Source organism: Pelodiscus sinensis, chromosome 12 (assembly GCF_049634645.1).
Source record: "Pelodiscus sinensis isolate JC-2024 chromosome 12, ASM4963464v1, whole genome shotgun sequence".
Lineage (NCBI taxonomy): Eukaryota > Metazoa > Chordata > Testudines > Trionychidae > Pelodiscus > Pelodiscus sinensis.
In genome coordinates this window covers 46,511,846-46,533,577 of record NC_134722.1, presented here as the reverse complement: position 1 = coordinate 46,533,577, position 21,732 = coordinate 46,511,846, and the positions used below count along the sequence as shown (strand labels likewise).

Below are 21,732 nucleotides of genomic sequence, written 5' to 3'. Positions count from 1 at the left end.
ATGAAGCTTTGACACCCCCCCCCCCCCCAGGAGCCGCCTGAGGTGAGCAGAGTCCAGCTGAGCCAGAATCCCAAGCCCCTGCCCCCGTCAAGAACCCCTCTTCCACCCCAAGCCCCTGTCCTAGCCCGGAACCCCTTGCACCCAAACTCCCTTGCAGAGCCTGTCCCCTGACCCCTCCTCCACCCCAACTGCCTGCCCCAGGCTCAGCCTAGAGCCCCCCTCACACGCCAAATCCCTTCCCCCAAGCCCGGAGCCTGCGCCCCGTTCGGTCCCGTTGCCGGGGTCGGCCCGCCCAGGGGGCCTCGGCGCGGGGAGCCGGGACTCGGCCACGCACCCCGACCTGGGGGGGGGGCGGCGATGAAGCCGCCCCGCCCGCCGCCTGCTCCTGGGCCTCCCGGCCCCACCCCAGCACCCGCAAGCGGAGGCTCCCTCCGGGCCACGGCCCCCGCCTAACGGCTCCGCCCTCCGCAGCCGGACGAAGCGCTCGGGGGACCCCGCTCTCCCCGGGCCCTGCCCCCAGGCTGCGGCCGCTCCTCACCTTCTCCCCGCGGTCAGAGGCGGCGCCCGGCACCCCGCTCCCTCCGGCCTCATCCCGCGGGGCGCGCTCAGGGCCAGGCCGGTGGCTCCAGGCGCCTCCCGGGGACGGGTCGCTAGGCCCGTCTCCATGGCGACAGCTACGGCGCGGCGCAAGGACCAAAGCGCGCAGTCGATGGGATGGCTCCGTGCAGGCGGCGCGCGCCGGGCCTTGTTACAGGCGGGGCAGCGTCACTTGCTCCCCCTCCACCAGTTTCACCAGGGCTGAGCCCCGCCCCCCAGAGACCCTCCCCACTGCTCTGAGACCCCCACCCACCTTAGCCCCAAGACCCTGACCCACTGCCCGGAGACCCCCACTGCCCCGCACCCTGAGATCCCCACTCTGCTCAGCCTGACCCACTGCCCCTACAGCCAGTGCCCCCCCCAGAGACCCTCCCCACTGCTCTGAGACCCCCACCCACCTTAGCCCCAAGACCCTGACCCACTGCCCGGAGACCCCCACTGCCCCGCACCCTGAGATCCCCACTCTGCTCAGCCTGACCCACTGCCCCTACAGCCAGTGCCCCCCCCAGAGACCCTCCCCACTGCTCTGAGACCCCCACCCACCTTAGCCCCAAGACCCTGACCCACTGCCCGGAGACCCCCACTGCCCCGCACCCTGAGATCCCCACTCTGCTCAGCCTGACCCACTGCCCCTACAGCCAGTGCCCCCCCCAGAGACCCTCCCCACTGCTCTGAGACCCCCACCCACCTTAGCCCCAAGACCCTGACCCACTGCCCGGAGACCCCCACTGCCCCGCACCCTGAGATCCCCACTCTGCTCAGCCTGACCCACTGCCTCTACAGCCAGTGCCCCCACTCCCTCTACTCGCTGAGACCCCTCACCCATGACTCGCTGCCCAACATCCCCTCCACCCCAACCCGCAGCCCCTCCACCCCTGACTTCACCACCTCCCGCACCCTCTGCCTCTGCCTACCAACACCCCCACATCCCTACCTTCCTGAAAAGCTCCCCCTTTGCCCCTACTTTGATGCCTGCTAGGATCTCTAAATCTGTGAATCTGTATTCAGGCAAGCAAATAACAGTTGTTTCCTTGAAGCTGATAGATAGCTTTCAAAATGGTTTCCTCCAAGAACTTCTATACTGGTACAATTGCCTCCATACCAGTGATGTACTGTTTTAAGGCTTTCTGTTCCCGAACGGATTTGATGAAACCAAATGAAAACTCTGTGTGTGGACCAGCCCTAAGGGATTTTGTTCAATTTTTAGCCACCAGCTGCGTGTTTTCAAACTGTCTGATCCCTTGCAAATTATTAACAAGGTAGGTATTCTGGAGAGCAAACAGAAGTGCTGGGAAAAGGCCTCCTGTACATGACTTGATGGCCAGAGGAGGCAGTTTGAGGGGGGAGATTGTTACAGAATACCAGCCTCTGCTGCCTCCAGAGAGATGTTCAGTGATGTGTGAGAGATCTGTGAGGAGAAAACATCAAGGCCATTTACTGTACATACTCACAAAGATAGACACAATTTCCATCCGTGCTTGGAAAGGTTTCAAGACTCCAAACCTCAGAGTGAAACATTCTGAAGGGAATAACAGCTGACAGGATGTGTGTATAGGCAGCTAGTATTATGGGCCCAAGGTGCTCCAGCACCAGGAATCTTCAAGGTTCGGGGCTGGGGTCCATCAAAACTCACTGTCTACCTGCGTTCCCAGCCCCTAGCATCCTCCAGCCCCTCCTGCAACCCTTACCCATCTTCCGGCCTTACCTGCTTCCCCTCTGGTGATTTAAAATGTCTGGAGGTGTTAGCAGCATAGCTGGGTAAGAGCAGCTGTTAGCCACTCGCTTGTCCTGGCTGTCAGCATTTGTGTCCCTGTAGTCGAGACTGGGAAGGCCACCGTAATCCAGTGGCATTTTATATTCTGTGCTGTAACGGATCAAATAAGCTGCCGAGCAACAGAGGATGAGGCCCAGGGCCAAGTGCAACAAAAAAGGGTAGAGCAAAAACCTGAGCGGTGCTGAGCATTGACATCTGCCATAGAAGCCAATGGGCAATGCAGACGCTCAGCACTGAGGTCCTAAATTTGCAAACACAAATCATTTTACAGGCTGCCCCCAACTGGCGACACGATCGGTTCCGGAGATAGTGTTGCAAGTCGGGGGTGTCGTAACTTGAATCCACATTTACGACAGGTGTCGTACGCTGTCATAAATGTGGGGCCAAGGTTGTAAGTTGGGGGATTTCAGCCCGTTCTGCACTTATGGAAAAGGTCATAATTGTGGGAGGTCATAAATTGGGCCATCGCAAAGCGGAGGGCCTCCTGCATTCACATGAGTCATTGCAATAAAGCCAGCGGAGACTTGTGACCAAACTTAAAAGTTTTCTGAAGTTATCGTGCCATTACTTTAAACAAATCTTTCCCTTCCACTCCCCCACCTCATAGACCAGCCTCTACAAAAGGGTTGTTTTTTTTCAGTGGCTCTAGGGGCACATGTATGCCCTCCACCACCAGGCCCCTCTCCACCGCCGCCTGGGCAAAAGCCTCCGAGAAAAGGAGAACACTACCTTCCCATACATTTTGGTGGCCGCCACCATGGCCAAGGACCCTACCACCCTCGCCAATGCCTGCACGTATGTTTTGAGGTGGGGCAAGGCGGGGACCAGGAGGCAGCAGACGCAGGGTGGGGAAGGGGCCCAGGATGGAGCTGGAGGTGAAAGTGGCAGCACGTGGAGGGCGGCAGTGGTCACCTGGGCGTACACTCTGGGGACTGCAGGTGGATCACCCCCACAGCTGGTGGGGGAAACGGCAGGGGAAGGAGGGTGGTGTTTGTCAGTGAGGAGCTGGCCTGCCCTACTTGGCTGGAGACCAACCGGTTAAGTAGTAGTTCTGTAGAAAAGGACCTGGGGGTTACAGTGGATGAGAAGCTGGATATGAGTCAACAGTGTGCCCTTGTAGCCAAGAAGGCTAATGGCATATTAGGGTGCATTAAGAGGAGCATTACCAGCAGATCCAGAGATGTCATCATTCCCCTTTATTCGGCTTTGGTGAGGCCGCATCTGGAGTATTGTGTCCAGTTCTGGGCCCCCCACTACAAAAAGGATGTGGACACAATGGAGAGGGTCCAGCAGAGGGCAACCAAAATGATTAGGGGGCTGGAGCATATGACCTATGAGGAGAGGCTGAGAGTCTTGGGTCTGTTTAGTTTGCAGAAGCGAAGAGTGAGGGGGGATTTGATAGCAGCCTTCAACTTTCTGAAGGGAGGTCCCAAAGAGGATGGAGAGAGGCTGTTCTCAGTAGTGACAGATGGCAGATCAAGGAGCAATGGTCTCAAGTTGTGGTGGGAGAGGTCCAGGTTGGATATTAGGAAAAACTATTTCACTAGGAGGGTGGTGAAGCACTGGAATGGGTTCCCTAGGGAAGTTGTGGAGTCTCCATCCCTAGAGGTGTTTAAGTCTCCGCTTGACAAAGCCCTGGCTGGGCTGATTTAGTTGGAAATGGTCCTGCCTAGAGCAGGGGGCTGGACTTGATGACCTTCTGAGGTCTCTTCCAGTTCTATGATTCTATGATTCTACTTAGTCTCTTCCAAAAAACCTGAGGCTATGAATACAAAGGCTCAGCACACAGCTGTGTGGCAAGATCTGAAACCTGAGTTGCCTTGTTTATCCACCCCCAGCTGGCTTGCAGGAAGCGAGGTGGGGGTGGAAAGCTTGACAATGGTGCTGACAGGGGAACACTGCGGCCGGCCGTGGAATGCAGAAGGAAACCCCAAATCTGGCTGAAGGGCTAACGCTGAGCCACCAAGCAGGAAATGACTCGTGGAGGAGGGACCAGGCCGCTGAGAGTCAGCTGTGGCGGGGAGAGAACTACAGTTCCCAGCGTGCTGTGCGCTGGGCGGCTGCACGTGGGGCTTAATCATCTGGCCCGGGCGCTGGAGCCGGTGCGGAGAAGCAGGAGAGACCGTGGGAGGCTTTTTCGTCCCTTTCCCCAGGTATGAGGACACCGGGGGCTGGTGGATGAATGAGCCGAGCAGCCCCAGAAAGGGCTGCGGTGCCCGTATGAAGGAGCCTCCTTCCCTCCCCCCCCCAGGGGTGGGTTTCCACCCCGGAGCCCTCGCCCAGCTCAGCCCGTCTTCCCACCCCCTGGTAGGCATCAGTGCAGGCGCCCTCAGGCAGTGGCCTTCTCCCCATCGGGCTCTGGAGCAGCTGCAGGATCATCTCCCTGTCGGGGCGGTACAGCCAGGCTGCAAACCCTGCCACCACCCATGCACCTGCATGCTTCGGTGGCTGCGTCCCTGTGACACCTCTGCTGCCGTGGGGGCTGTGGCCCCTTGCCGTCCTGGTACCCACGGAGGGCGTGGTGCAGGCTCTGTGCTCGCCCTTCCCTGTTCTTTTGTCCCCTTGCTGTATGCTAGCGGGGCTGCCCTTTCTCCAGCCAGCATGCAAACGGCGGGTTGTTTTTTTGCCTGGCTGGCGTTTTCCTACTGTAGGCTGTGTATGACTGGGCTCTGGTGACTGTCAGCAGTGGCTCTCTCCTGGGTTATCACGTCCCTGTTGTCAGCACGTTTCAGGGTTAAACTCCTCCACAAGGAAGTTTCTGTGGGTCGGGTAGTTCTGCTTAATGGAGTCACAGGAATCCTCCATTGAAAGCAGACGGCTAGTCCCAGAAACTTGATTGTCCTGGCTGTAAGCAGATGCCACCTGCTTTGTAGGAAGGACTGATCCTCTCTAACACGCCGGATGGGCTGTGCCATCTTGCCTGAGGGGTTAGTGGGGAAGAAGTCGGGAATGGAGAACATTTATTCCTGACCTGCGGTCTGCCGGCTTGTGTATTGCAGTAGGCAAGGCAAAGGCAATCTGCTGGGCTCCTTCCTTCAGCTCAGTAGAAACCCTCTTCTCTGCACCCTGCTACCATGATTCTTGCAAGGACTGGCCCTGGGGGAAAACTTCCTCCAAACCTTAAATGGCAATACGTTCTATACTAATCATAAAGATTGACTGAGAGCCTTCTCACAACTTCCTAGTTACCCTACAAGTGTGGGTCTTGTCCGGGGATGTGTCTGGTTTAATAAGCTTCAGAAGAAAAGTATTCCTCTCAGCACTGCCCTGGATCTGTGAGTTTCACTGGTTAACCATGTCCTGGGATAGAAGTTACTTATGAGCTTGTCCTCAATCAGCTGTCTCACCCTGATCTGCTTAACAGTCACAGGGATGAGATGTTTGAAATAGCTCTCAGTTGCGTGAGGAGGCACTTCCTCTATGCTGAGTGTAGTGTTCCTAGACAGCCACTTTCCTTGTTAACAGAAAAACGGTGCGGAGGACGTAAAGATCAACTCTCAGCTTCCTCCAGGCCTGGCTGCTCTTTAGGCTCCTCCCACAGGACTGCTCAGCCCATACCCAGGATCCTCTTTCCCTGTAGACCCCTTCCCAACTTGCATATACTAGACATCTGCCTTAGTATTTAACCCCATCCCTGAAAGATCTATAGCCGCTCACAGGGCTGAGATGAAATACTTCTGGCTTGCTAATTTGATGGTTGAGCTTTGTTTCCTCTAATCCTGTGCTATAATGCTGATGCTGCAGGTTGAGCTGCACATAATGTAGGACCCTGGAGTGACAGAGCTGGAAGCTTATTTTAGTAATAGTTGGGTGTTCGTTGATGATCCCAAGACAAAGCAAACTCCAGTTTGCTCCTCGCTCCTCTCTGTGTTCCCTAGTTCCTGAACAGCCCAAAAATAAGCTGAATAAATGCAGTGTAGCACTCTGAAGTGCACCCATTGTTACTTTTTTGTGGTAGAAGTAGTGGTGTATCACTTGCCTCATACTGTAAAGGTTAATCTGGTAAGTGTGTGGGGCCGATGAAGGACAGTATAAAGATACCATGTGAAGCCCTCTTTGCAGTCAGAGATAAAAATTCTTTGTTATTCCTAAAATCTTTGGAAACCTCTTTTTGAAGCTGATGAAATTTCATAAATAGATCTATTGTTATGGTGATCACACAAGGTAAATTAGCGTTCCTTTTTCTAAAAGCTATGAACGTGGTCATGAATGCACTAAACCTCTGTGACCAATTAATTTAAAATAATGTCTTTATTTCATTGAGTTAATACGTAGTAATCGGGAAGGATGACTTTATGAAGGCTTAAGAGTATGTTTAAAATATAAAGTTATTTTAGAAATCCTGATGAAGAAAATGTAAATCAGAGATGAGCTGAATCATGAATTCCATTAACAATTAACGTTGTATTCAGCAGGACAGCTGACTTGCTCTTACTACAAAGTGTTTGCAGATAAATCTCTGACAAGCTTCAGGGTATTTAAAAAAAAAAAAAATCTGTGACTGACATATTTTATTCCCAAATTGAGTGCTTTTAATTAAATGCCTTCTGCACTTTCCATCTTCACCATCTGACATGCAGTGAAAACCGTGCTCTGTTTTTTTTAAAAAGGAAATTGTCGAAGAGCTGTGGGTTTTGTTTTGTTTTTCAAATTTGCTTTGTTTGGGTTTAGAGATTTGGGTGGAAGGAAGGGGGAGTGAAGAGAAAAGGGAGATAGTCGGTGGGGAGGGGGTGGATTTTCTGAACTGTAGACCTAGGAGCCCTAGAAGTGAATTGAGGCCTCTTTGTGCTGGGTGCTGTACAAACACAGACCAGAAAGATGCTCTCTGCCCCAAGGAGCTTACAGTCTCATCTCTTGCCTCTGTCTTTGGCATCTCCCCTTTGAGCACGGGCAATAGCTCTTAGCATAAGGGGAGGATTTCATAGATTTGTGCATCTCTGAGCTCCAGAGCTGAGGGTCTTCCACAAAAGTTGGGATCTCCAAACTAGCAATGACTTAGCGGTGTCCTTTTGGGATGAGTGTGGAAAGCTGATGCATGGAGAGTCAAGTGCCCCTCCGGATTTCTTCTTCACTTGCCAGGGGTGAGGGAAAGAATCTCACAGCTCCCTGAAATGCTCGGACCCTGACCTCGACCCTGGGGCTCGGTGGGGAACGGAAGGGGTGGGACCAGCCATTGCCAGGGAGAGCAGCTGAACGCGTCCTAGCAGAGGGACAGACCTCACCTTCCCGTACCCACACCCTGCAGGTAACTGGTGGGGCAGGGCAAGCCTGGTAGCCCCAAGCTGGATGCGGGGCAGGGAAGGTGCTGAGCAGAGGAGACACACGGGGCCCCCCTCTTAGATTCTGGCCCGCCCAGGATGGGAAAGGGTGAGTTGCCTGTGGGAGAGGTGGCTGTCACCGCCCCCACGCGTTCAGAGGCGCTCCCTCCGCTCAGCATGACATGAGCAGACAGACCCCGCTGGCCTCTCGTCCGGGCTTGCCCTGAACTTTGTCCCAAAGGCACACAAGGGCTTTTGCTGCGTTTGTAGAAACGTGGGGTGGAAATAAGGAAGCTGGCTTTGAAATGCAGTGTTTGAATGAGTTGTCATCAAGAGGCCGCGGCTTCACAGCCCTGTGGCTTGACGCTCTGGTGAGTCGCGTGACCGGTGCAGTGTAGCTTCCTCCGTGCACCCACCCGCCACCCTGCCTGGTCTCTGACCGAGGGGGGGGCAATTGTTCGGAGATGGAGAGGCGCTCTCTGGCCGTCCAACCCCAGGCTCTGCCAGCTGAGACAAAGGTGACCAGTTGCGATGACGTCCAAAAATCCAGCTCGCGCAAGCCAAGAGCTGCACCACGACTCCTAGCTGACCGTGGATCTGGGCTGTCCAGCTCAGGCCGGAAGAATCGGAGGTCCCAGTGCGAGTTCCTGCTCCTCACAACACACCCGTGATGCAATGTCCATGTCGATGAGAGGTTACGTTGTGCAATAGCTGTTAGGACAGAAGAGGAGTGTTGGTCCAGCAGGTTTATTTTTGCATCCAGTTGGTGGTGATGTTCCCCTCTGCTCCTTTTCTAGGTGCAGAAAAGGAGCCTGAACTCTGTGCCTGGGGCCATTCGGCCGAGGCCCCCAGCGCCAGAAGCGGGAGAATGGGTCTGCCTGCTTTGTGACCTGGAGGAGGCTGGGCCGGAGGGAGTGTCTGTGGGCTGGGGCGGGGATGAGGCGGTAGGGGACCCGGCGAGCGGGCAGGGTGCTGCCGGACGGAGACATGGCCCAGCACAATGTGGGGATCAACAGTGAGTACTGGGACTGGAGCGCGGACGCCGGGGAGCGGGCCAGGCTGCTGCAGAGCCCCAACGTGGAGACAGGGCCCAAGAGCGATGAGGGGCAGGGACCTGGCGCGGGGAGCACCTCCACCCTCGGGGCCGTCTTCATTGTGGTGAACGCCGCCCTCGGGGCTGGGCTGCTCAACTTCCCTGCGGCCTTCAGCACGGCGGGCGGCGTGGCAGCAGGGATCGCGCTGCAGATGGTGAGTCCGCCGGGCGTGGGGGAGGGGCTATCGGTGGCCTGGGCGTCCCTGCAAGAGAGCACGGAGCATCGTAGGGATGTCACGTGCAGTCGACGATGCGGTTAGTTATCCGATGAGCCTGGGTTTATTGGTTAATCTTGTCGAAGACTCGCATTTCCCCCCTCCCTCCTTGCTGCCTCGGACAGAGGCAGCAAGGGGTGAGGAGCGGGAGCTGGTGCCTCTGAGGAGCTGGCTTAAAAGCCGGCTCCCCATGAGCACCGGACCCACCAGCCTCCGCTGCTGCCTCTGATAGAGAGGCAGCTGCACGGAGGGTGAGGGAGGCAGGCTGAAGCCAATACATAGAGGGAGTTTTCAAGCCAGGTTCCCGCATGTGCTGGCTCCACAGACTTACCCCCCCTTTGCTGCCTCCTACGGGGGGGGGGGGTGTAAAGCAGGAGCCAGTGCTGGGGGGAGCCAGCTTAAAAGCCTCCCTCTCCCCCCCCTCACTCCCCCCAGCACCAGCTTCACGGTGCCGCCTCCCCTCCCTCCCCCACACTGCTCCCTCTATCAGAGGCGGGAGCAGGGGAGGCTGCCATGAAGAGCCCCTGTCTGTGGGGGGTTCGAGCTCCTCTTGGATAGAGGCTGCTCAGCCTCTGTCCATGGGGAGCTTGGACCACCGCGGACAGGGGCTGCTGCCACCCTGCACTGCTGCCTCTGTATCAGAGGCAGCAGCAGGTAGCCGGGCCGTGCAGGGAGCTGGTTTTTTAAACTGGCTCCACTCGAAGACCGCCTCCCGCCTGGCACCCGTCCTGCTGCCTCTGATAGAGAGGCAGCAGTGCGGAGTGGCAAGGGGCTCCCCTGGAGCGGGGCTGGAGTGCGCTGGCTGCTGCCCTGCCCCCAGGGACTATCTGGCGTAACGGCTCAGATTTCCTGCGGTTACTGGACTCTTCACTCACCCGATAGCTAACATCCCTGTCGTGCAGCATCGTCCTGGCAAACAATCCCACTCGCTTCTCCAGAGCAAGCTGCTAGGCCCCGGGTTGGGTGCGTCTGTCCGGGTGGGCTGGGCCATGGGCGCTCGAGGCCCCGATGCGCTGACCGCCCTGCGCTTCCCGCAGTCCCTGCTGGTGTTCATCATCGGCGGGCTGGTGATCCTGGCGTACTGCTCGCGGGCCAGCAACGAGCGCACCTACCAAGAAGTGGTGTGGGCCGTGTGCGGCAAGGTGCCCGGGGTGCTCTGCGAGGTGGCCATCGCCGTCTACACCTTCGGCACCTGCATCGCCTTCCTCATCATCATCGGGGACCAGCAGGACAAGAGTGAGTGCTCAGGGCAGCCCTGGGAGGGAGGGGAGAGGGCGTGTGGAAGAAGGAGCCTGCTTCTCTGCATGTGCTGGGCGGTCTCCATGCCCCTCCAGGCAGCCTATATTGGGCCCCAGGTGGACGGCCACCCAACGCTGCAGCCTTCCTCCAGCATGCAGGGCTCCAGGAGCTCCCTGCCTCTGTTTCAGAGCAGCCTCCGCTCCTCGTCCTCCCCCACGTTCCCTGGCCAGAGTGTGAGCTCCACCCCCTCGCAGGAAGTTGGCCGGGGCTCGGTTGGGCCCTGACCCACCCCCCGTTCTGCCCTTCTCTCCTCCTCAGTCATCGCTGCACTGATGAAGGAGCCGCAGGGGGCAGAGGGCAGCTGCTGGTATGCGGACCGCAAGTTCACCATCAGCATCACGGCCTTCCTGCTGATCCTGCCCCTCTCCATCCCCAAGGAGATTGGCTTCCAGAAATACGCCAGGTGGGTGGCTGGGGAAAGCCACACCAGGAGCTGTGGGGTGGGAGGGCAGGCAGGAGGCCCTGCCCAGCGTTCAGTCGCTCTCTGAGATGGAACCAACGAGCTGGGTGCAGGACCGGGATCGAGCAGAGCAGGGTTCTAGTCCTGGCTCTGCTAATAATCTCTGTGACCGTGGGTTGAGTCGCAGCACCGCCGTGCCTCGGTTTCCCCACCTGTAAAATGGGGTGTAAAGGCTTTCATGTCTTAGTATGAAAAGCGTCCTATTGGGGCACTATATCACAAGCACTAATTTCTCCAGCTCTTCTGTACCAAGCTTAGCAGGACCCTAGGGTGACAGGCGTGGGTTCCCTGGGTCTCTGACTTCTCCCTGGGAACAACGGTCCCATGGGGTGTCATAGACTCTGCTAACCCTTCCCTTTGCATGTGTGTCAGTTCCCAGAGCTAGCACTGGCTCTTACGGGCATCTGCTGCTTTAACTGCTGATTGCTCACAGCAGGGCTGGACAGCAGGAGATACTCTGGTTAGCAAGTCAGTGGCCGTTGGTGGCTGGCCTACTCTACGGCTACCGCTGGAGGAGCTGGATCGATGGTGTCCTCCGGGGGGAATTCTGCAGAACTTTGCAGAAATGAAAGTTGCACACGCAGCACCCCCCCCCCCCCCCCCCATAGGCTGCAGTGCTGCTGCTTGGCTCTAGGGGCTACGGAGCAGACGCTGCTGGATTTCAGAAAGGAGCCAAAAGGTTCCTGGCAGCTGCATTTCCCAGCATGCTCCGGGGGAAGGAGAGGTTGACAGGCAGGAATCCCTGAGCAAGCCTGGCACTGAACATCAGGCTGTTTCTTCCTTTACGCCCCGGGACTCTGGGGGAGGAGCGGGGGTAGGTGTCTGGGCTGGGAAGGGTGGGGGGGGACGAGTGTCTGGGCTAGCGAGCCCCACGGTTAGGCCTGGGGTGGGAGGAACTCGGTGTATTGGCTGGGGAGCTCTGGGAGGAGGGGTTTATGGGTGTCTGGCACCTTGGCTGGGCTGGGGGGGGGGAGAAGAGTGTAGAGAAACAGGGACTGGGTTGTGTCAGGGGTTTCTTTAACTCTCTCCTCCTGGGGACATGTTTGTGTGGGCAGTGTGTGATATTGCGGCCCTAAAATCAGCTCCCTTTGGCCTGCTGGGAGAGCCAGGGGGACGTACTGGGGAGCAGGAGAAGCCATTGGAAGAAGTCCCTGTCCAAGCTCAACTGGCTCTCCTCCGAGAGGCTCTGAACAAGGAATAAGAGGGAGCCGAGATGAGGGGCCGTGTTGTCATCTGTCTAATCGTTCTTACAGCTCCCTGAGCGTGATTGGCACATGGTACGTCACTGCCGTCGTCATCCTGAAGTACATCTGGCCTGACAAGGAGATCACGCCGGGGCACATCCCCACGCGGTAGGCAAGAACGGCGCCCACGCTTCAAAACCGGACTCTGCTGGGCCATCAGTGAGATCGGGGGATGAAGGGATGTTTAGGAACATTTTGAACTAAAACTTACCAATGGATTGCTTTTAATTGAAGTGCCTTATTCCAATCCCGCCGAGGGAAATTAAAGCCACTTCCATAACGTGTGTAAACACTAATGCCCGATAACCAGATGCCTCGTCTGCCCCAGTGTTATACTGGAGGGGAGAGAGCACCTTCTAGCTTCCTTGTGAGTCTGCCTGTGTATCGTGTCCTGGGAGATTAAGATCCTTGGGCCAGGGACTGTGTCCATCTCCTATTCATGCAGCACTGAGAACATTGTTGGTGTGTTAATGACAGTCTGCAGAAATGTCCGGTATGTCTACCACTCAGGGTATGTCTACATAACCAAGCTTTGTTGACAAAAAATGTTGAGACCCAAAACACAAATCGCCAGAGGGTGGTCCGGTTCAAATGTGCCCACAGGCGGTTATGTTCACACTTACTCTCAACAGATCATGTCCACGTTGGGGGAAACCATCATCGACAGTGTGAGCAGTACACTGTGGGGCTGTATCCCATAGTGCTACGCTGTGGGAAGGTAGAGCTGATCCCTGTGCATCTTGGGATTCTCTCTTGAATCCTCCCAGAACATTCTCAGCTGCTTGGAGCAGCATCCCGAGCAGCTCTGAGTTCTAGGGGCTAAGGAATGTCAGATCACCACAGCTCTCTCTCCAGCCCTCCCCTGGCAGCAGCTGTCTGCCTGATGCTGTGTTCCTAGCCAGGCAGAACAGGATCATTCCAAAGATTTGTTCTTTGCTCCCGAAATGGAGCAGCTCACTCAGCTGTCAGACACTTCCTGGAGCTTTGAAAGGGGAGGGGCACACGCCTGCAGGGCAGCAGAGATCACAGAACACTGAGCACAGCTATCAAGGCGGGCATGAAGCCAGTTCTGTCCCCAAAACAAACAGCAGAGTCCACGCTGGCTCTTTGCCCACAATAAAAGGAGGAGAAAAGACAAAAGTCTCTTACTGGGGAGAAGGGGAAGCTTTTTTTGCCAGAACTGGGTGTTTTTCCCAACACAAGTTTCATTGCAGTGTGAATGATCTCGCTGTTTTGGCGCCAAAAGGCAGGTTTGGGCAACAGAACTTGGTAGTGTAGACAAAGTATTGGCTCTGTCCTGTCCCTGTTGTAACTGCTGGCTTTTGTGTTTTCAAGTCTGCTCTCTTACGAGCCATCAGGGCTTGAAAGAGCTGCTTCACTTACGGGCAAGCTGGGGTTTCCTAATGGTTAGAGAGAGAACCTGAAAATGGTCACTCTGAACAGGCAAAAATATAGGATGTTATCCTTGCAGGGCAGTTTTGAACACCCCAGCAACAGATAAAATATGCAGCAGGTCTCTTCTATAGTTATTTCTCTTATCCTGCCAATACAATCAAGTAGAGGTTAACAATGGAACTATCCATTTAAGTCAAATGAAATGTATCACATTATATTGTGGCTTATGGGGGGAGCAAATTGCCGGCCTCTGTTACATTTCTCTGTAGCTAGGATGTGGTGTATTTTATGGCACGTTTACGGGTGAGCGAGAGATTCAGTTCACCATCTCCAATGGTATTTCAGAACTCTCTTGTATTCTCTTGAGTCAGGGTGCATCTACACAGCAGGGCTAAAGCTGACTAAAGCTATGTAGCTTGAGCCACGTCTGTTGCGTAGTTGGAGTCGAAATAACGTAACTCGGCTTTTGGCACTGCCTACAGAGCAGGAAGTGGAAGGAAGAGCCCTCTTCCCTCGACTTCCATTACTCCTCGTGAAATGAGAGCTCCAGGAGTCGAAGTAAGAAGTCTTGAGTCTTCCCCCTGTACCTGTTTTGCACAAGAAGGCTCGTTACGTTTTGTCAAATAATGTGATTTTTCTTCTGCAGCATTGCACCCACCATCCAAACAGAGAGCTAGCCGGATCATCTAATTGCCTTTGAATTTGCTTAGCAATGTATCGGGTTTTTTTTCTTAGAACAATCTAAATAGGGAAACCGGGGCCAAGATTTTAAAGAGTGGCTAGTGACTTTCTCACACCTCTTTTTGGGGTGCCTGACTTGAGATGCCCTTCTAAAGAGACCTGATTTTTTTCAGAAGCTGGCTGCTTAGCATTTTTCTGAAAATTGGGGTCCATTAAGCTGTCCAGTGGGACACCCCGAAATCTAGGGCCTTGTGAAAATATAGGCCGCTGTGCAGCACTGCAGTGAAATGAACATGCCAAGGTGCACCCCCAAATGCCCTCTGGAGGGCAACTGCGCATGTGTTTCAGAGGGGGAGCCGAGTTACAACTTAAAAAACACCAAATAGTCCTGCAGCACTTTAGAGACAGACAAAACGTGTCGATGGGATCATGAGCTTCAGTGGGTGCAACCCACTTCTTCAGATGCTGTTTGTTTCCCCGAAGTGTTTGCGTGGGCAGCAGGATGTGAACTGTCTGTGATTTCCCTCTCCGCAGCCCCTCCTCCTGGATGGCCGTGTTCAACGCCATGCCCACCATCTGCTTCGGATTCCAGGTATGGCATGGGAGGGTGGCACTCCAGGGGATGCCCGTCTCTGCTGCCCCTCTTGGATTATTTTAGGTTCCCCCTCTCCCTCGCTTTAATGCCCAGGTTCCTGCTGCCCCCATCAAGGCCTCGGCCTAGGGCCTGTGATGGGATAAAGCCCTGCAGGGAAGAATGCAAGCAACCAACAGTGTCGTAAAACGGCTCTCAAAGCTGAGGCTGGAGGTGACCTGCTGTCCTCCACTTAAGGCTCCTTCTTGTGGCCAGAGCTGGCTTGCTCCCCGCAGGGCTTTGTCGAGTTTTCATGGGGATTTCCCCCACTTCCTTGGGAGATTGGTCCCCAGCCCCTGGCTCGCAGGGTGTTTCCCTGGGGATTCAGGCTACGAGTCCCGTTCATTTCACGTTTGTTCTCCCAATTGCGTCCCTCTGACTGGCTGATGAACACTCCTAGGCATTGCCCCCTGGATGAGCTCTTCCTCCGTCACGCTGTGCTGGGCTGGCGGGTGGGGCAGGTATAGTCAGACCCCCTCACCCAGAGACAAACCCAGGCGCCTCTCCGTGCCATGCCGTCCCCTGCTTTGGTCGCCTGCCTGGGGACGCGCTCCAGTGTGCGGCAAGGCAGCCTGCCCCGGGTCCGTTCCTGAGGCAGGTCCCGCCAAGGGCCGGGCCCGGCAGCCCCGTGCATGCTCCCTCTCTGTCTCTGGCAGTGCCACGTGAGCAGCGTGCCCGTCTTCAACAGCCTGAGGCGCCCGGCGGTGAAGCCGTGGGGAGCGGTGGTGACGGCGGCCATGATAATCGCGCTCTTCGTCTACACGGGGACAGGTAGGCGCATGGCCTCCCTGCTCCGGCCTGCCCCCGGGGCCCAGCCGCTGCAGCTGCCGCCCGTTCTCCTGAAAGGCTCAGGCTGGGGGCACAGTGAGCTTCTCCTTAGGCGGAGCTGCAGGGCGGGTCCCCCTGCGAGAGACCCCCGGGCTGGAATAGCTGTCAGCTCTTCACATGGGGGCGGCGGAGGCGCAGACTTCTAACCCTCAGATCCAGCTCGGGACACACCTGGCCGCCTCCGTCATCCAAACCCCCTGCTGGCATGCTCCCCGGCTTTTCCTTCCCCTCCAGGCGTCTGCGGGTTCCTGACATTTGGGGCAGACGTGGACCAGGACGTGCTCTTGTCCTACCCCTCCAATGATGTCCCGGTGGCCATTGCACGGGCCTTCATCATCCTCTGCGTGCTGACCTCCTATCCCATCCTGCACTTCTGCGGCAGGTGAGAGGCAGCGGGGGGACGGAAGCGCCTTAGAAGTGGGTGGGGCCACAGACACTCTCCTGCCCCGCATGCCACTCCCATTTTGGAGGCCCCGCCCTCATGTTGCCCCACCTCCTTGAGGCCCCGCCCCTATGTCACGGCACTCTAGATAGCCCCACAGGAAAGGACCGAGGCAGGTCGGACTGTGCCCAGGCTACTGAAGACCCTGCTGTTGTGGACGTAAGTCAATGGCAGAAGAACCCCAGGGGCTGGGAGGGGAAATGTGAGCTCTGGGCCCCTGGCAGCTCCTGCTTCTCTGCCTCCCGGTCAGGGCTGTGCTGGAGGGTCTCTGGCTCCGCTACAAGGGGGAAGCGGTGGAGGAAGATGTGGTGCGCGAGAGACGCCGGCGTGTGCTCCAGACCATCAGCTGGTTCCTCCTGACGCTCCTCCTGGCCTTGTTCATCCCCGACATCGGCAAAGTCATCTCGCTCATTGGGGGCCTGGCGGCCTGCTTCATCTTCGTCTTCCCAGGTACGTGCACCGCCGCTGCAGGTCAGAGAGGCGCTGGGGCGGGCTGGAGCACTAGATCGGGCCCTGGGCTCGCACCTCACGGGACTGTAGGAGGTTTAGGTGCCAGGAGCCAGTTCTCCTGCCGACCTGGTCCCGCTAGATCTCAGTGCAGGCTGTCCTTTCTGCAGACCCCAGCCATCTCACTGGCCTGGCCAGCGGCTAGAAGAGGCAACAGGCGGCTGAGCCCCCGGATAGGAGGCAACGTCCCTCCTTTGGTGGCCTGCTGGCTCCTGCCTTTGGAGCACCCAGGTCGTGGCTCTGCCCCGAAGCCCTGTTCCTGCTAGTCTTTGAGGCCCATCCCATGCTGCTCCTCTTCCCACCCATCCTCCATCTCCTTCTGTCCCCTCCCCTGCCTGTTGCTAGCATCTTCCTCCATTCAGGGATGGGGGCGGCAGGAGGGGGCTGAGCAGGGGACAGGGCCATGATCCGGGTGGTGGTGCACGTCTAGGGAGCTTCAGGTGCTCCCGTCCAGCCTTCCCCAACCAGGAGTCACGTACCGCCCGTGCTCCAGAGACTAGGCTGAGCACCGTACGGCTCCTTAGCGCCAGAGTTCTGGGCACAAGTGACAGGAACAGGGCGAAAACCCAGAGACCCCTGCAGTCCTGGTCAATACAACCGAAGTCCGCTGGTCCAAGTGACAAGCAAACCGCCTCCTCCCCTCGCAGCGACCGACCACCCCCAGGGTTGAATTCCTAGCAAAGGAGGCCCAAAGTCCGTGCCCACGTGTTCCTGGCCCTCCCCCGGAAGCTTGGCCCCAGGGCGTTAGCAGTGGTCTTGTGCCCAGGGGAAGCTGGCAGGGTGTCCCCATGCTGGTGAGTCGCCATGGGGATGGGATCTACATGGGTTTTCAGTCAGTGACCTGAATTGAATAGGCTTCCTGGGGGGGAGAGGTGTGGGAGGAGTCCTGCTCTCCCCCCCCCCCCGCCCCCCCCCTCCCCCCACACACACTGGGTTAGCACTTTTTCTATAAGGCTGGAGCCCTTCCCTCCCTAGTCCCCTGGAGAAGACAGTAAAATGGACCCAGGGCCTGGCCTGGCGGAATCCCTTCACTGTCTCCTGCCACAGGAATCCTGTTTTCTTATTCTGGGCTCTTTGTTCCTGGGCCTTCCCTGCTCCTGGCTAGGAGAGGCAGTGGGCTTAAGGGGGGTGTAGAGGGGGCAGTGGGCTTAAGGGGGGTGTAGAGGGAATTCCTCCATCTTGTTAGTCCAGGGCTGAGGAACCTTTTTTGGGTCAGGGCCACACACCCCTTGCTGAGGTGGCTCCTATTGAGGAGAGAGATTCCCCACAGTTCCCTCACACACCAGAGCCTAGTGGTGCCCAACTTAGTAGATTTTTGTGTGCTCTAGCCCTACTGGGGGGGCCCTGAGCCTCGGGGGCCGGATCCAGGCAAGCGCCCCCCTCCAGATTCCCTCACCCCTGTGTTAGTCAATGGATTAGCAATGCTGATAGGGCAGCTCTTGGAGGCTGGGGGGCTGGCTTATCTCCATAACAAAGCCGGTGTGTCTGAAATTCCTGACTCCTCTGCCTTCCGGGTGTGGCAGTTTAATCTCTGCTCAGGAATCTCTCACTGCCCATTACTAGGATGAGTCAGATGCTCAGTGTTACTTGTATTCCCTCCCCTCTAGGACTCTGCCTGATTCAAGCCAAACTTTCGGAAATCCCGGAAAGCAGGCCATCCAGGTAACAAATTTGCCTTCCTCCCTTTTTGCAAGCTTCGGGCCCTGGTTAAGAACATAAGAACGGCCAGATTGGGTCAGGCCAAAGGTGCATCTAGCCCAGAGTCCTGTCTTCCGACAGTGGCAAATACCAAAAGCCCTAGAGGGGAGGGATCACAACAGGTAATCCTCATCCCTGTCACCCACCTCCAGAGAAACAGAGGCTAGGGACACCATTCCTACTCATCCTGGCTAATAGCCATTGACGGACCTAACCTCCATGAATCTATCTAGCTCTTTTTTGAACTCTGTTAAAGATTTAACCTTCACCGCATCCTCTGGCAAGGAGTTCCACAGGTTAACTGTGTGCTGAGTGAAGGAAAAAATTTTGTTTGTTTTAAACCTGCTACCTATTCATTTCATTTGGTGATCCCTAGTTCTTATATTGTGGGAATAAGTAAATAATTTCTCCTTATTCACTTTCTCCACACCGGTCATGATTTTATAGACCTCTATCCTATCCCCCACTTTAGTCTCCTCTTTTCTAAGATGAAAAGTCCCAGTCTTTTTAATCTCTCTCCAGTGTTTTTTAATCTCGCTGGTGGGAACAGCAAGGCGCAGTGTCAAGGCTAACGTTGCGCACGGCTCTGTATTCTTTATTCGCAGTTGGTGGGCACTGGTTGGCTATGGGACGTTTATGGTCACGCTTGGAGCCTTCATCTTTGGACAAACCACTGCCAATGCCATCTTTGTGGATCTGATGGCCTGACTTGCTCCCCAGGACTGGTTGCTGCGGCTCGCCTTAGAAGCAGCTTTTCTTTTGGGACCACCTGGGGTCGAAGGAGAAATTTGATTTGGCTTCCGATGTTTTCTAAAAGTTGGTTGGAGGGGAACCTAGTCCCTTCCTGCTGGGGATTTTGTGAGTCTGTTTCATTGAGCCAGTCCTCCCATGACAGTATGTTTGCCGTCCAACGCACCAACAAGTCCGGGTTTTGTTTCTGGCTCCCTGGCCTCAGTAATCACAAAGGATCACTACAGAGAAATCTGACACTAACCCAGTGGGGGGGAGGGGTGCAAATTACGATATTCTCCCCCCTTCCCCCCCCCCCCCCCCCCCGAACAAGGACATGCCCGAAGCTTTTGTGCAGAACCCCCCTTGAGCTCTGTGTTGGGATTCCAGGCTGAATTCCTCTTACCCCTTTTGGCTAGAAATCTCTAAAGTGCTTTTGGGATTCACAGTGCGTCATAGGCAGGAGACCAGCTCCCTGTTCCAATGATGAACTTACCGGTGAAATGTTTGTGGTATAAAGGGAACTGGCAACCTTGCTTTATGAACTTAGGAATTATTCATGTCTAGGTTTTTAGCTTCAGATAAGAAAACCACAGGAATTTTCCCCTAGGAAACAATACGGACACTGATGATCGGCCTTACCCTCTGTGTGAGAATGTCATGCTCCATTCTTGCATGATGAGATGTTGCCTCTGTCCTGGTAAAAGTGCTTCGGAGGTAAGGGAATAGATACCAGATAAGCTGAAGAAAGGAGTGAGTTTGAGTTCACTTGAGTGCAATTTCTCAATCTTGCTCAGTGGTGACCTCCCTCCATTACATTCCTTTCTTGGACTAGGCTGTCAAATTAGTTTCTATAGGAAAAATTTCTGCCATTGTTTTGTTCTGTGTTGGTCTTGCTTATGTGTACCGGGGAATTCCTCATACCGGCCTCTGATTGGTTTACATTTTTTTTTACCGGAAGGTGCTGCGGATTGGCTGTTTTTGTATCAAGCACTTTTCTGCTTCTTTGTGATTGGGTGGAAACAGGGCCAGGGGAAAGTCTAACAAAGCACATTTGTCCTGCCCGCCACTAGGAACTAAGGAAGCAGTGTGAAGTTTACAAAACCATTGTATATGTGGGGGCTTGATTGCTGTCTAGAGAGGGTGCTATGACTCTGTCACACTTATTGATAGATTGAAAGGTTCAGAGTCTCCAAAGTCTCTTGTCATTTCAAATCCTGTTCTTCCAGGACAGATATTTGCAGGGTGGCACTGATAATTTTCAGTTAAAAGGGCTGCAGTCAAGGTAGAATCACAGGGGATTATATTAAACACTTAGAATGATTCAAACTGAGACTTGTACATGTGTTTACTCTTGGCAATTGGTGCTTTTCTCTGAGTGTGGATGAGGAGAAACAAAAGTGAAACTGACCTTGTTTCTTGTCCATTTTGATGGGGGGGCCTTAGCAGAGGGTCAGTGTCTGGGTGGCAAACTCTGTAGTGGCAGGACAAGGCTTCTCATTAGAATTTACAAACACACTTTTCTGTTGATCTGTTTTGTAGAACAATAAATGAAATAAAAATCTGGGTTTGTTTTTTAATGCAAGACTTAAATGCTGAGCCTCAGTTGACTCCTCCTCCATACAGGCAGCTTCTCTAAGGGAGACTTGCCCCACAAGCTGGATCTGGGCTGCAGGTTCTCCACCCCCACACCGAAGGTGTTTGCTCATCACTGCCGGATGCTCTCTTGGACTTGTGGGGAGGGGCGGGTGCACTTCTCTCACCTGCCACTCTGTGACTAATAAACCAGGAATTGCTACAGGAGCTGGATCATCTCTGCTGCAGAGCCTCCTCCCTGTTAAGCTGCAGGGATCCTGGCTTGGGTCTCTGTATTTCAGAAGCTGGGGCTGGGTGACGGGTGGGATCGCTTGATGATTCTCCTGTTCATTCCCTCTGGGGTATCGGACCTTGGCCACTGTCAGAAAACAGGGTCCTGGGCTAGATGGACCTTTGGTCTGGCCCAGTCTGGCTGCTCTTGTGCTGGGCCAGGAGTGAAAGACGGGGGGCTGGCTTGTAGAAGCTCCATACTAAGGTGGCAGGTTGACTTACTCTGCCCTTGGTGTAAAGGCTAAAGACTGGAGGCTGCTCTGTTTCTCCTAAAGGGCCGGTATGTTGGTAAAAGCAGCCGGGACTGCGGTGTCCTAGGCCCAGGAGGCAATAAGCGTGATGCATTTCTTCCCTTGGGGCCTCGCGCTGCGGGGGGGGATTGCTCAAATCCTGTGTACAAAGCTGTAACAAACAGGCATGGGTGGTGCTCGGCTGAGCTGGTTGGGGCTAGCGGGGGGTGAGGGGGAGCACGTGCTGTGCTCCCAGGCTGTCATGCTAAGCATTCCCAGGGAAGGGCTGGCTGGCCGCCCGCTTATGGAAAGTCCAGCTCAGAGGCCCCGCTTGGTACCGGCCGGTGTTCCTGGGGCTCAGGGTGTGAGCCAGTGTATTGAAAAGCAGACGCACCTGATTCTCTCTCATCCGGATCCCCTACCTGTAGCCCATAGCGCCAGCACAAGGCAATTCTCCATCCCTCTCAACCCATGCTCCTTGAATTCACATTTCCCCACCCCTCCTTCCTGTGCATGTTCTCTGAGCAGCCTGCTGGGTGGGGATACCTCTGAGGAGCTGACGTCCCAGCTGCATTAGGCACGTGGCCAGCCTGGGTTTTTCAAGAGTGACTTAGACACATAAGTCCTATTGAAAGTCAACAGGGCTTGTGCTCCCAACTCCCTTTGTCATGCTCAAACACACAGCTGCCTCCTGCTGACAGTGGCAGGCCTGGGGTAGTGGTGTGATGAGCACAGCTCCCTACAGACAGATGGCTACTTCTGCTTTCCCTGTGCTGGAGGAGGGG

At 55.5% G+C, this 21,732-nt stretch overlaps 2 protein-coding genes across 4 annotated transcripts in view; one reads left to right on the top strand and one right to left on the bottom strand.

Moving 5' to 3' along the window:
• The window catches only part of ZDHHC1 (zDHHC palmitoyltransferase 1), a 35,427-nt gene extending 34,682 nt beyond the window's left edge, over positions 1 to 745 (bottom strand). For 2 of the 3 annotated variants that reach the window (XM_075940488.1, XM_075940489.1), the window contains exon 1: positions 539 to 745. The gene's annotated coding sequence lies outside the window, so the exon portion shown is untranslated. The remainder of the gene's footprint in view (positions 1 to 538) is intronic. The other variant, XM_075940490.1, reaches the window with a different exon arrangement.
• A 3,624-nt stretch (positions 746 to 4,369) lies between these two features.
• On the top strand, positions 4,370 to 20,438 carry SLC38A7 (solute carrier family 38 member 7). Its single transcript, XM_075940487.1, has 11 exons — positions 4,370 to 4,524; positions 8,427 to 8,877; positions 9,975 to 10,173; positions 10,495 to 10,639; positions 11,950 to 12,048; positions 14,551 to 14,608; positions 15,304 to 15,418; positions 15,710 to 15,857; positions 16,168 to 16,367; positions 18,032 to 18,086; positions 18,728 to 20,438. The coding sequence occupies exons 2-11, from the start codon at positions 8,617 to 8,619 to the stop codon at positions 18,828 to 18,830; spliced, it is 1,383 nt and encodes a 460-aa protein (XP_075796602.1). The 5' UTR covers positions 4,370 to 4,524; positions 8,427 to 8,616; the 3' UTR covers positions 18,831 to 20,438.
• The last annotated feature ends 1,294 nt before the right edge of the window (positions 20,439 to 21,732 follow it).

Bases quoted from the DNA above. Each gene is read 5' to 3' on its own strand.
- SLC38A7 (XM_075940487.1), top strand. From the start codon at position 8,617: ATGGCCCAGCACAATGTGGGGATCAACAGTGAGTACTGGGACTGGAGC. The intron at 15,419-15,709 runs GTAGGCGCATGG...CTTCCCCTCCAG, and splicing joins CTTCGTCTACACGGGGACAG to GCGTCTGCGGGTTCCTGACA. The intron at 16,368-18,031 runs GTACGTGCACCG...CCTCCCCTCTAG, and splicing joins CTTCATCTTCGTCTTCCCAG to GACTCTGCCTGATTCAAGCC.